This window comes from Lagenorhynchus albirostris, chromosome 20, assembly GCF_949774975.1.
Source record: "Lagenorhynchus albirostris chromosome 20, mLagAlb1.1, whole genome shotgun sequence".
Taxonomy (NCBI): Eukaryota; Metazoa; Chordata; class Mammalia; order Artiodactyla; family Delphinidae; genus Lagenorhynchus; species Lagenorhynchus albirostris.
The window spans coordinates 59197935-59211015 of NC_083114.1; the positions used below are offsets into that span (position 1 = coordinate 59197935).

The 13081-nt window shown below is 39.1% G+C and overlaps 1 protein-coding gene across 13 annotated transcripts in view; it reads right to left on the reverse strand.

Moving 5' to 3' along the window:
• The window catches only part of CEP112 (centrosomal protein 112), a 416092-nt gene that overhangs the window by 366543 nt on the left and 36468 nt on the right, over positions 1 to 13081 (reverse strand). For 11 of the 13 annotated variants that reach the window (XM_060134197.1, XM_060134198.1, XM_060134199.1 and 8 more), the window contains 2 exons: positions 9296 to 9386; positions 6349 to 6426 (listed from right to left, as the gene is read on the reverse strand). The exons of 1 other annotated variant lie outside the window; for it this stretch is intronic. In XM_060134197.1, the coding sequence (XP_059990180.1) occupies positions 6349 to 6426; positions 9296 to 9386 (169 nt within the window). The remainder of the gene's footprint in view (positions 1 to 6348; positions 6427 to 9295; positions 9387 to 13081) is intronic. One more of the 13 variants, XM_060134204.1, reaches the window with a different exon arrangement.

Consider the following 13081-nt stretch of genomic DNA (forward strand, 5'->3'; position numbering starts at 1 on the left):
AAATCTACTTAAATATCATACCAGAGAAAGATGCATAGTCTTTAGTAAATAACACTGTACTATACATATACACAACTTTTTGAAAAACAGAGGCAGCAAATTTCCAGCAGGTAGCAAAGTACACTCAATAAATATTTATTGTCTGAAGGTATATATATGAAAAGTAAGTAACCATTCTCTATTTTTGGAATGGAGAAAACCAGCATAGAAAGTAAGTCCTTCAAAGACACATGCATATAAAACCCTAATTCATAAAGCAGAATTAAATATAAGGGGGAAAATAAAGGAAGAGGGAAACAGAGAATTCCCAAAGATGCTCAAGCTCTAATTAAGCTTAAAATTTAAAACCAAAAGCCAAGAAAACCACCTGTGGCTTATTTTTACCCGGCTCTACATTTGTAAGCAGGGTACAAAATATTGGTTTAGCTAATTACAATGTAGCATCTCAAGTATGCAAAAGTAACTCCTATTTCATCCTCTTCGTCTTTAAAAGCCGTTAAATACAGAAATTAAGGAGTCATCCTGTTAGCATAAATTTCCTCTCTCAAGTTGACCAAAAAAAAATCTATTATAATATTTAAAAGCAAGAATGAACACTGTGAACAAGCATAAATCTCCTGTTGTTGTTGTTCATTTACAATACATTGTGTTTGTCTCATACCCACTTCTAAAATGTAATGAGAACTATTCATAGCAGAGCATGTTCTTTAGTCTATTTGAGGGAAATAAGCAGTCTATTTTCTGATTTTATAACAGCAGCCAGACGTGCTTTGAAGTTAAATGTTCCCACTTTGTAACCCACAAGTAACATGGACTTGCAGCAATCTGTAGTCTTAACATTTACTTTCTTCATGCTCTTTTAGAAGACTTCTTGTTCTCTCATAACACCTCAAGAAAGAATACCACAATAAGAAATGTCCAAAATGGAAGATAAAAAGAACTTATGTGAAATATTAAAAAAGTCTAACAAAATATTATACAGAAAGCAAAGCCAAAAATAATTTAGTTCCAATAGCATGAATGAATCACGTGACAAAACATTTCTTGTTTGAAAAACAGAGTCACAATAATAAAATAAATAATAATTTAAACTAGACATAAATACAGATATCTGAAAGCTCTCTACTGAAAACTGGCTTTTAACATTTTATTTTGTTAAGTTTTTTAGCCTCATTTTTCGGTTACAAAGAGTTCTGTCAGTTTGTCTCTTGAAGAGATTATTCAGGACTTGGTCAAACTGACCTCCTTATAGACTAACTAATGTTGATCAAATAGAGATGCTCCAAGGTTCCAGAAATATAGAAAGACACTTTATCTGATATTTTAGCTGTCTTAGAGGAAAGGACACTCTCGGGCAATATATTACTAGCAGCACAACTAGAATAAGCGTTTTTAAGTCACAGCATCCGTCAGAAGAACTGCCAAAACTCTTTCTATAGCATAAAATAAATTCAGTCATCAATGTCAGATCAATTATGCTCCAAAATAATGTTTTTAAGTCAATATTTTAGAACTTGAAAAATGTTTTCCACAGAAAAAAATACTACAAATGAAGGTTCATTTGTTGGTTTACTCACGTTTCAACAAACATTTAATGAGCACAAATGAAATACAGATATAGACATCAATCACTGCCACAAGGAAAAGCAAATAAGCCAAAGGAACAGAATGGAAACACACATGTACTGTCACCTGATTTATGAGACGAGTAACACTGCAGCGCAGCAGGAAAAGAATAGTCTTTGCAATAAATGCGAGTGTCACCTGGATACTTATAAGGGACGAAAACAAATCTTAACTTCCTATCTTACAACATATACTACAATCGGCCCCAGATGGCATGTAAATCTAAATAGAAAGAGTGAAACAATAGAGTTGTTAGAAGAAAACATAGAACGTCGTCAGGAACTCAAGATAGTCAAAGACCTTAAACAGGACAGAAAAAGCATTTTTTCATGAGATGAAAATGTGAAGATGAACAGCATTAAAATTTAAAATTTCTGTTCATCAAAGACACCAGTAAGAGAATGAAGGAAAGCAACAAAGTGGAAGGAAATATTTACAATACTATATTCCAAAAGTAGTCATCCAGAACAGATACAAAGCTCTTACATATTCAGAAGAAAAAGGCAGACAACCCAACAGGAAAACTGGAAAAGTCTTCAGTAAGCACTTAACTCTGAGAGGCTACCCAAACTGTCAGTCAACATATTGAACCGCATCTAACTCTATCAGTCCTCAGGAAAATACATATTAAAAGCACACTTCCCAATGTCACTAACCACTGTCAAGAACGGCTAAGTTTTATAATTAAAAGAAAAACTGACTGACACCACCAAGTACGGAAGAGAAAGTAGAGGGGCAGGAACCGGCCCACGCCGCATCCCGATGACGGTGCATCCCGATGACGGTGCAGACCGGCAGTCACTTTACAAAACTGTTCGGCAGCATCTACCGTATCCATTAGCTTTGAGCTCCTTGGCTTCCAACTAGCGCACTTTATTTAGCCCAGGACTCCGAGGCTCGGCAGCGTGGGCGCTCCTCTCACCTGGACTCGCCCACGCGTCCACTCAGCCGGGGGGACAGCTATGCCCGGTGACTGAGCACAGTTCTGGACAGGCCCCGGCAGGGCGACCACAGGGAAGACAGCCAGGGGTCCCTCACTCCTTACAGGGGGTGCCCGGGGGCGTCTCCAGCTGCCGAGGGCTTGCAGGTGCCCCCCAGCCCTGGACAGGAAGTTCTCCCCCATGGGCTCTGCCCTCAGTGGGGCCGCCGGACTAGGATAGGGGTGCTGTCCACCCTCGGGAGCTCCCCGCGGGATCGGGGGGCCTCACTCCCGCTGACCTCCCCCACTCCATCCTCCGTCGGGTCCCATTTCCTCCACTGCCTGTCCTGGGAGATCTCCTGCACAAATTCTGAAGAGACCTGACCTAAGGGCGTCACCGAAAGCGTCCCCACTGTTTGTTCGCTCCTGATGGGAGCGAGGCTCTCAGTCAGCACCTAGGTCCCGGGTGGGAACGGGTGGGGGGCTGGTGACCCGATGGAAGGCCTGGGAGAGCCGTCCCCTTCCGGGTCCCACAGCCGTGCTCATGAAAAAAGAAAAAAATTTTACATAAAGACAGTCATGCATGAAATATACATTAACAAAGCAAGAAAGCTTCCCAAAAGCTAAAGGTTAAAAAGGTTAAAGAGTAATTTAAAAAATAATACAGGAGGAATTGTATTATTTAATTGCTAGCTTTACCAAGTAAATTCCTACTTGAATTATGCATTCCTAGGGAAAGTATTAACACACTCCTAAGAAAAGAAAGAATATAATTGGGGGAGAAATATATTTTTTCAACAATAACTAGAAAATTAAAAATCTAGAACATCTAATGAATCAGAAAGTAGGTGCTGACAGGCATGCCAGCAATATAAAACATGTGCCCTTAGTACAGAGCACAAAATTCACTAGCTATAAACTGATCATTCAGAGGAAGAAAGAAACAAAAGTGCATTGCACATTCCCATACAAAACTAAAATCAAAGCAAAATCGAAGCTTTTGAATACACGGGGTATTTAAATTATTCTACTATGATCAAGAGATACAGTTCAACCTGATTAATGCAGATGCGTTATAAATATATAAAAACGCAAGACTTTCATATTTTACACTGTTAGTGCATTCTTTGAACAATAAAAATGTGAAACAAAACCCCAGGCAGTCCTAGTTTTAGGGCATTACCTCAAAATATTTTAGATGTTTTATCTTAATTTTTTATATGAATGAAAATTTTAATCCTCTGAACAGTTAAATAATTGTGAAAAGTACTCTATGTACTATGTGCTAAGAAATGTACAGCAGAAGTTTCAAATGGCTAAGGGCAAAGGCAATTTTAAAAGGACAGCCCAGAATTTTATTTTTCACTTTGATACTGCTTTCTGGCAAACAGAATGGGTCCTTCTGAGGGATTTCCTGTGCTCCTCTCCCACACCAGTAACTCAGCACTCCCCTCCAGTGGCAGCTCCCCTACCCCTTCAAATGTGAAAACGGTCTTCTTATTGCCCTCTCACTATCAATTCTTTCTTCTCTTTCATTAGCATACTCCCCAAATGCCATGGAGATTCACACTGCTTTAAATCCTTCCGGGTCCCCTCCCCTCTAACTGTGGCCACCGCGCTGCCAGCCCCCTCACTCTGAAGTCTCTGAAGACTAGATCTGTCCCAGGCCCTGGATACAGCCACCACCTACAGCAGTGCGGCTGCAAAACAAGACGCCAGCCCTGGAGACTCACTCATGGAGCTGAAAACCTTGAACTCCCCAATTAATCTTACCGCCTCTCTTAACCCTACCAGTCTAGAATAACACGTTGAAATCCCTGAAATGCTTCCCCCATCAGACAATCAATTAACTGACAGAGACACAACCTTCCCATTTTCCTGCAACCAAACCTTCAGGCACCCTCCTATTCAGCCCGCCAATCAGCCACTAAGCATTCTTTATTCTCTTTGAAATGTGTCTCTTTCCTATCCTTTCCGTCTTCACAGACATTACACCACCGTGGAGTCCACCGCAGACACCTAAAGGAGGGTTGGCTCCCTTTCTCCGTGTCTATGCACACCCACTGTGACCTTCTTAATACCACCTAGTCACATGTCCTAAAGCACTGCCTTCATTAAAGATTGGTATTTATATGGGATTTCCCTGGTGGTGCAGGGGTTAAGAATCCACCTGCCAATGCAGGGGACACGGGTTTGGGCCCTGGTCTGGGAAGATCCCACATGCTGCGGAGCAAGTAAGCCTGTGTGCCACAACAACTGAGCCTGTGCTCTAGAGCCCGCGAGCCACAACTACTGAGCCCACCTGCCACAACTACTGAAGCCCGTGAACCACAACTACTGAGCCCGTGTGCCACAACTACTGAAGCCCGTGCGCCTAGAGCCTGTGCTCCCAACAAGAGAAGCCACTGCAATGAGAAGCCTGCGCACCGCAATGAAGAGTAGACCCGCTCGCCGCAACTAGAGAAAGCCCGCGCGCAGCAACAAAGACCCAACACAGCCAAAAATAAATAAATAAATTTATTTTTAAAAAAGAACATTGTTAGTAGGAAGGGTTTTAGGTTTTTTTAAAAAACTAACAACACCTGATGTCAGTGAAGAAGTAAGAAATAGACAGTCCTATATACTTCTGGTTGGAGAACAAATTGGTATACACCTTCTGGAGGGCAACGTACCAAGACCTAACATAACCTAAGAAAGCAACCAAGTAGGTATAAAAGGACTCTTTTATGGAATTTTATTGCAGTATTACTTATATTAGCAATAAACTGGGAGCAACCTACATGCCCAAAAATGTCAGAATGTTTAAATAGGTTATGAACTATCTACTCAAAAGAAAAATTAGTGCTACCATTAATATTCATGCTAATAGAACTATTATTAACTTATACCGAACTTAAAACAGCACATAATAAAATAGTAATTATAATATGACCCCAATTTTGTTTAAATCTTAATTTTATAAATACACACAGAAAAAAATGAGGGAAAGATATATTTAACAAAATGTTAATACAAATTTTATTCATCTGACTTTATGTGTTTTTCAAATTTTTCAAGTTACAAATTATTTTAATAATAAAGTGGGATAAAAAAATTGATCAAATACCTTTTCACTTCTTGAAAGCATTTAAACAGCATATATGTAAAGTGGAATGTGGAGGGGAAAAAAAATTAATCTCACTACTGCCTAAAATTTAAAAGCTAAACTTCTCAGTTTAGTATTCAAAGCTCCAATGCAGCCCAACCTGATGGCACTGCCCTCTAACCATAACTGAGTCCCGGTCACGGCCACACCTTTCTTCACGCCTCTTTCTGCCTCTAGTTCCTGCCCCCTCCTCCCTACCCACCCAGAAACGTTCACAGCTGGCCTCTGAACATGAAAACCGCCGTCCACGATGGCGGCTCATCCTGAGGCCGCCTGGAGAATGTTTCTAACCCAGCTGACCTTGCTTCTCCAAGTCCTCCTCCTCTCTCCTCCGCCTCAGGATTCTACTTTCTAGATAACTCACTTTGGTTATATAGTTTGACCATACACTATCTTAAAGTTTACTTAACTGTTTCATGTGTATATCTCTTATTTCACCAACAAGAAAGTCAGCTTGTCGAGGGCAGGGACCATTCACGCTTCTTTGGAATGTTATTTCTCTTTCCTGTTCCCCAAGTCCTTCCCAGTGCTCACACAGTACTAAATGTCTAACAGCCAGTAATAGTCATTGTTTAGAATTAAATTAGTGAAGATGTTTTCCAAATACAACATGATTCTGCCACATCAACATACATACATGAAACAAATACTTTTTTACCCCAAGATTCCAACTATTAAGGCGAGCTTCGATGTCACTGTCATCCAAAGAAAGAGCAGATTTCCTCGAATGAATTTCCTAAAGTACAAAAGAGAAAAAGAAAAGCAGGATGAAAAAAAAGACAGGATGGAGGGAAGAAACAAAAGTGGAAAGGAAGGAGGGAAAAAGGGAGTGAGAGAAGGAAGGAAAGAAGGGCAGAGGAGAGGGAGGGAGGGAGGGAGAAAACAGGACAAAATATATGTCATTCAGAGTAATAAGAGTTTTGTGTGCCTTTTTTAGTAATGCTATACTACCCTCAGAGGAAAGGATTATGTTACAACGGAGTTAGTTCTCAATTCTGAGTAATGACTGTTTATTACAGCTGCTTAAGGCTATGAGAGGCCTTCACAATATATTCACACAGCAACTAGATTTCAGAAAAAAAAAATCAAAAGAATATTTTAAAAAATAATCCAGACCCTTCTCTTTAAGTTCTTTCACAAGAAGTTTTAATTGTGGTATACCACAGTAACTTTAAAGGGGGGTAAGGAAACACTTGAAAAAATGATTATTTACTCTCATTAAAATTAGTTAACAGGGCTTCCCTGGTGGCGCAGTGGTTGAGGGTCTGCCTGCTGATGCAGGGGACGCGGGTTCATACCCTGGTCCGGGAAGATTCCACATGCCGCAGAGCGGCTGGGCCCGTGAGCCATGGCCGCTGAGCCTGCGCGTCCGGAGCCTGTGCTCCGCAACGGGAGAGGCCACAACAGTGAGAGGCCCGCATACCGCAAAAAAGAAAAAAAAAAAAAAAATTAGTTAACAGGGAAGTTTGTATTGCTGTCCAAGAAGCTTTTTGTTCTTAAATTAATTCTCATTCATACACTGTACATAAAGAGAAATAAGCTTTGGATTCACATCATGAAAACATAATTATTTATTATGAAAAAGTAATTCTTTACTTCTTAAAAAAATTAAGGGACTTCCCTGGTGGTGCAGTGGTTAAGAATCTGCCTGCCAATGCAGGTGACACGGGTTCGAGCCCTGGTCCAGGAAGATCCCACATGTCGCGGAGCAACTAAGCCCGTACGCCACAACTACTGAGCCTGCGCTCTAGAGCCTGCGAGCCACAACTACTGAGCCTGCGCACCTAGAGCCTGTGCTCTGCAACAAGAGAAGCCACCACAATGAGAAGCCTGCGCACCGCAACGAAGAGTAGCCCCCGCTCACCGCAACTAGAGTAAGCCCGGGCGCAGCAACAAAGACCCAACACACAAAAATAAATAAGTAAAAATAAATAAATTTATAAAAAAATAAAATAAAATTCCATGCTCTTTTCCCTCCCATATAATTTATATTATAAACTTATCAAACCAGATTAAAATTATAATTAACTGAGGACAGCCAAAGATCTGTACCCAGGAATGGACAATGACCTGAAAGCCCTACAAACTTAGAAAGTAAGTCTGTGGAAAATAATAATGTACATCCTACAGTACAGCCAAAATATTTTATTTAAATTTAAATTCTTGGTATAGCATTTTCATGCTTTTAGAAAACCTCACTACTAACAAATAAATCTATTTATCTATGGTCATTTAAATTATCTTAAGTGATGAAAAATACATTAAAATGTTCTTCAGACACAGATGCAGAGAACAAACGTATGGACACCAAGGGGGGAAAGCCGCGGTGGGGTGGGGATGGTGGTGTGCTGAATTGGGCGATTGGGATTGACATGTATACACTGATGTGTATAAAACTGATGACTAGTAAGAACCTGCTGTATAAAAAGATAAATAAAATAAAATTCAAAATTTGAAAGAAAAAACAATGTTCTTCATATTTTACTGAATCTCCAGATTTCTACTGAACAAAATGTTGGGTTTATTATATACACTATATTAAAATTCATTATTGCCTCTACTGTTGGTCCCTTGCTTTTTGAATGTGTGTGTGTGTATGTGTGAATGAGAATGTCTTTTAAAATGCACCTCCCTTATTTATTTTGAGTAAATATAATGATTGATAATAAATTCACAAATATCTAAAATGTGCTGCTCTTTATATTAAGATATTTATGAAAGTTCCAAACTGGACCCCTCCATCACTGGAGAAAATGGAAGGAGTTATGTTCAGAGCAAATGTTCTGAAACAGTCGTGTTTCACATTCGACTTGCTTGTAACTAAAAGTCTCATCACCCAAGACAAGCTGAGCTATGCTGTAGGAAGCAGGCAGAGTCCTCTTTATCAACCTGACTGGAATGCTCATTAGCTCCATGGTCAAACCAAATCTATGTTAAGTAGTTACATGCAAGAGAAGTATTCATATTTCAAGATAGGAACAGTTCACCTTCATCAGGAAGGCAGTGTTCCCTACTTCACTACAAACTAATCCCAATTTCTTAAGTTTATGACCATTGTGCGTCTAATCATTTTTAGACATATACTGAGTAAAAGGGGAAAAGTTAACTAAAAAACAAAACCTTTTCAAAGTTATTCTTCAATGCACAGGAAAAATGATAGACTGATTAACACGATGCCTCAGAATCTTTGAGAAAGCAGAAGGAACGCTATGGAACATACCAAATACACCACTTTCTTTGAAACCAGGATATTCACCAAAACCTTCAGACTTTATTGTTTGTAAGTAATCGTTGGAATTTAACACTATGAAACTCAAAATATGTGGAGATTTTTTTTTTTTTTTTTGCGGTACGCGGGCCTCTCACTGTTGTGGCCTCTCCCATCGCGGAGCACAGGCTCCGGGCACACAGGCTCAGCGGCCATGGCTCACGGGCCCAGCCGCTCCGCGGCATGTGGGATCCTCCCGGACCAGGGCACAAACCCATGTCCCCTGCATCGGCAGGGGGACTCCCAACCACTGCGCCACCAGGAAAGCCCTATGTGGAGATATTTTAAAACAAGAAGCAAACAAACAAAAAAAAACAAAAGTAGAATCTGATCTTACATAACTCCTTGGGGTAATAATCTGTCCATCATCTCTGTAGGTTGGACTCATAGACTGTGATCTGGTTTGGAGCTTTGCAATGCATTGTTCCCTATTGAGAGACCAAAACAGTCACAGTCAGAATTGGGGGAATTCAGAGGACACAGGGGTATTCAAATCTAGGACTACAGTATTCTTTTCCTTTTGGAAATGAGATGACTGTTTATATTAACAATGACGTTTCAATAGCAAAGAAAAAAGAAATACGAATAATAACCACTTGTATTTATTAAACTATAAGTAAAATGTCACCTAAATGCCACATGCTTGCTTACAAACAAATGCTCTTGTTAAGTGGGACTATAATAAACCACATGCATTTCCCCTTTTCCTACGTGTAGGAAGAGAAAAACTGAAGCATACAGTCTCAGAGAAGATAATTGTTTTCAAAGGTTAGCAAGTTTTGTTGGATTCATGTTTCACATCATGATGAAGTCTTAAAATATATAAAATAACAAAACTTTCACATAGCTGAAAGTCTGAATTAATTTGAAGCCATCTCAGAAACCACAGATAAATCAAAGTCCTAAATTTAAAAATATGCCATGTTAATTTAGGTAAAACATAAGTAGAGCATAAACAGGAAAATAGTTTAAGCTTCCAGATGAATTAGAACAAAAAGATTTTTCTCCAATATAAAATATAGTACAAAAAGTGCCATTCTCAATACTCTACTTTAGCCTAGAGTCTCCCATATATTTTTTCTTTTTTAAAAAAGAGCTCTATTGAGGTATAATTGACATACAAAGAACTGAACATATTTACTGTGTGCAATTTGATGAGGTTGAACATACGCAAACACCTGTGATACCATCACCACAATCAAGGTAACAGACATATCCAATACTTCCCAGAGTTTCCCTGTGACCCTTTGTTTTTGTTTTGTTGTAAGAACACTTAATACGAGGTCTATCCTTTTAACAAATTTGAAGAGCACAATACTACATTGTTATCTAGGCACTATGCTGAAGATATGGAAACAACCCAAATATCCATTAACAGAGAAATGGACAGAGCAGAAGTGGTAGACACATACGATGAGATTGTTAACTCTTTAACTGGATTATGTGGATGGCACCTGGTGCAATCATCTTCCTGTACTGCCATATTTTTATACTACCAAGGATAATGGATAAATTACTTTATCCATTACCCTAGGGAATCTAGTTTCCTAAGAAAATATTTGACTTCCCTTCATGTCCACTTCTCTCCCATATATTTCTATTCGAGCTACTTCAATGGAAGTTCCATGATTACAAATATCTATTCTCTGAATGGTTACTTCAAGAGACACAAAACGAAAACTAACCACTATTTAATGAATTAAAGCCACTGACTTTCAACCACTAGCCATATCAGGATTTCCTTCACAAGTTGTGGGTCATACTAAGTATTCTCAAAAGACGGAACAGTAGTTCAAAAAGACAAGATTAAAATTAATGTGTTTTTTGGTAGTTAACACTGACAGAATAACATTCCTTAGACTAGTTACCAAGTAATTGAGAATGTCTGAAAAAGTTGTTTTAAAGAGAGCTGTAGATTTTTTTAATACCCCTACTCAGTAGTCCAGATATCCAAATACTTAAAAATAAATGAGAAAAGGAGATAAAGTAATATTTTGAGAATAATCTCATCAGCCAGTGTGCTTGAGCTGATATAAAGCATTTAAAACTTAGTATGTGGGAAGAGACACCCTGATATACCATACTAAGTAGTGGCCTGTTCTTCTTTAAGAATAGATTAAACAATCATAAAAAGAGCGATACTTAAAAATTGAAAAATGCTTAAATATTAAAAGTAATTCTTCTCATAGAAAATATTAATAAAAAGAGGACTGAAACATTTATCTACTTATTACACAGGGTGCATACATGAAACAACACATCCTTTTAAGTCACATGTAGCTGTCTTCTGTAACGATCCTACCTCTTTCCCTTCTTAGTAAATTTTCAAAATAAGTTATTGAATCTATGTCTACCCTGCCATGTCCTCTCCAATCAACTACAATCTGACTTCTACTCATCCTGAAAGTGCTGTAAGTAAAGTCAGCATTGATCTCCTAGGTGCTCAAGCAAATGAGCCGCGATCTGTCCTTACCCTGGCTGCTCGCACTAAGACGTTAGGGGTGGTGCTTTAAAGGTGCCACATTTATTGGCTCCACAGAACCATTCTTTCCCGGTTCCTATCCGGTCCTTTAGAAATCTCCTTCACAGCTTTTTCACTAGCTTTTCTTTCTCTGCCCATCTCATACATGCTATAATCCCTGGGGTTCTGTGTCTAACCATATTTATTTTCCTTTTATGTGCTTTCCCTGGTCAATCCAATATACTATTAGTTTTTCAAATAATAAGGAGAAGCTCTGATTACCAATCTACATCTCCAGCCCAAACTGCTCTCTTGGCCTCCAACCCCATTGCAAATACAAACTGAATAGCCCTACCTCCAATTCAACATGCCCCAAACTAAATTCATTCTGTCTCCCCTGAAACATGCTCCAGTGCAGGCCAAGTAAAGCAGAGGCATTGCTGAAGTCAGCTTCTTGTGGAGGCAGCTGAGCCAACTGAAGGAGGAGGTCAGTATCATTGCTAAGACCCAGCTGGTACAAGAAGCATGGGGCATGAAGCACAGAAGTTTCATCTCTTGCCACTGATAATGACTCCAGCTGGAAACACAATTAGCTGGAACTCTAAGGAGGCACAAAGACGGCTCAGATTCACAGTGATGGGGCTGCAGGTCAGGGTGAACAGGGAGACAGAGGGCAGGGGGCAAAGCTTAACCCCGTGTTATCCTTTAGGAAGAACAGCAGGCGCTGCCTGCCACTGAGAATAAATAGCAAGTCATGGTGCTTATGAAGACAGCCTACCGTTGGTACGGGGGACACGATGACAGCGAGGTCAGGACTACGGAGTTTGTGCCAATGAGGAGGAGGGACTGTGGCTCATTCACGTGTGGGTGCCAAGCTAGCCCAGAAAGCAGGGTCTCGGTGTATGAGTAAGATTCCCTGGCATGCCAGTGCCTCCTTCCTCCTCTGGAGGAGGAAAACTAGAGGAAATGTAAGATTCCCCTTTCACTTTTTCCTAATGCTAAAATACTTCAACGACAATCCAGAAACATTCTCCCAGCATCTTTGCTGATTCCAAATACTACAGAAACATAGACTTGTCACTATAAAAATAAAGAGATAAGTAATGAGACACATAATAAGCTTTAAAAGCCTAAACAAAGACTGACTGAATTTCTTCCTGCAAAAGAAACTTATACATATGGAAAATTTCTAAAATGTCTTTTTAATTTGTGTCTTCAATGTGATTCAAGTAGACATTTCAGATATAAAAAGGAAATAAACAATCTGTGATCATAAAAATGTGCTTAAAAATGAAAAACATGATTACCAAATTTTAAAACCACAATGTAAGAAGAGAATGGCAGATAAAATATAGCATAAAATCAAATCAGTGACTTAGAAAACTACTTCAAGAAATATTCTGAGAACACACAAAAAAATTAAGGGATGAATATAATAAATAAAAATGCAACAGATAAGGAAGATAAATTCAAAATCTTTCATCTCAAAATAATATGAATTCCAGAAGGCGTAAATAAAACAGAAACTGGGAAAATAATAATTAAAGAAATAGTAGTGACAATGCCAGTCAAGACTGCATTGGAGAAAAACCTAAAGGAACAACCTAGAACATCTCTTTTAGCTCGGACAAAAATGCAATGCCCAAAAAACCCCAAAAAATG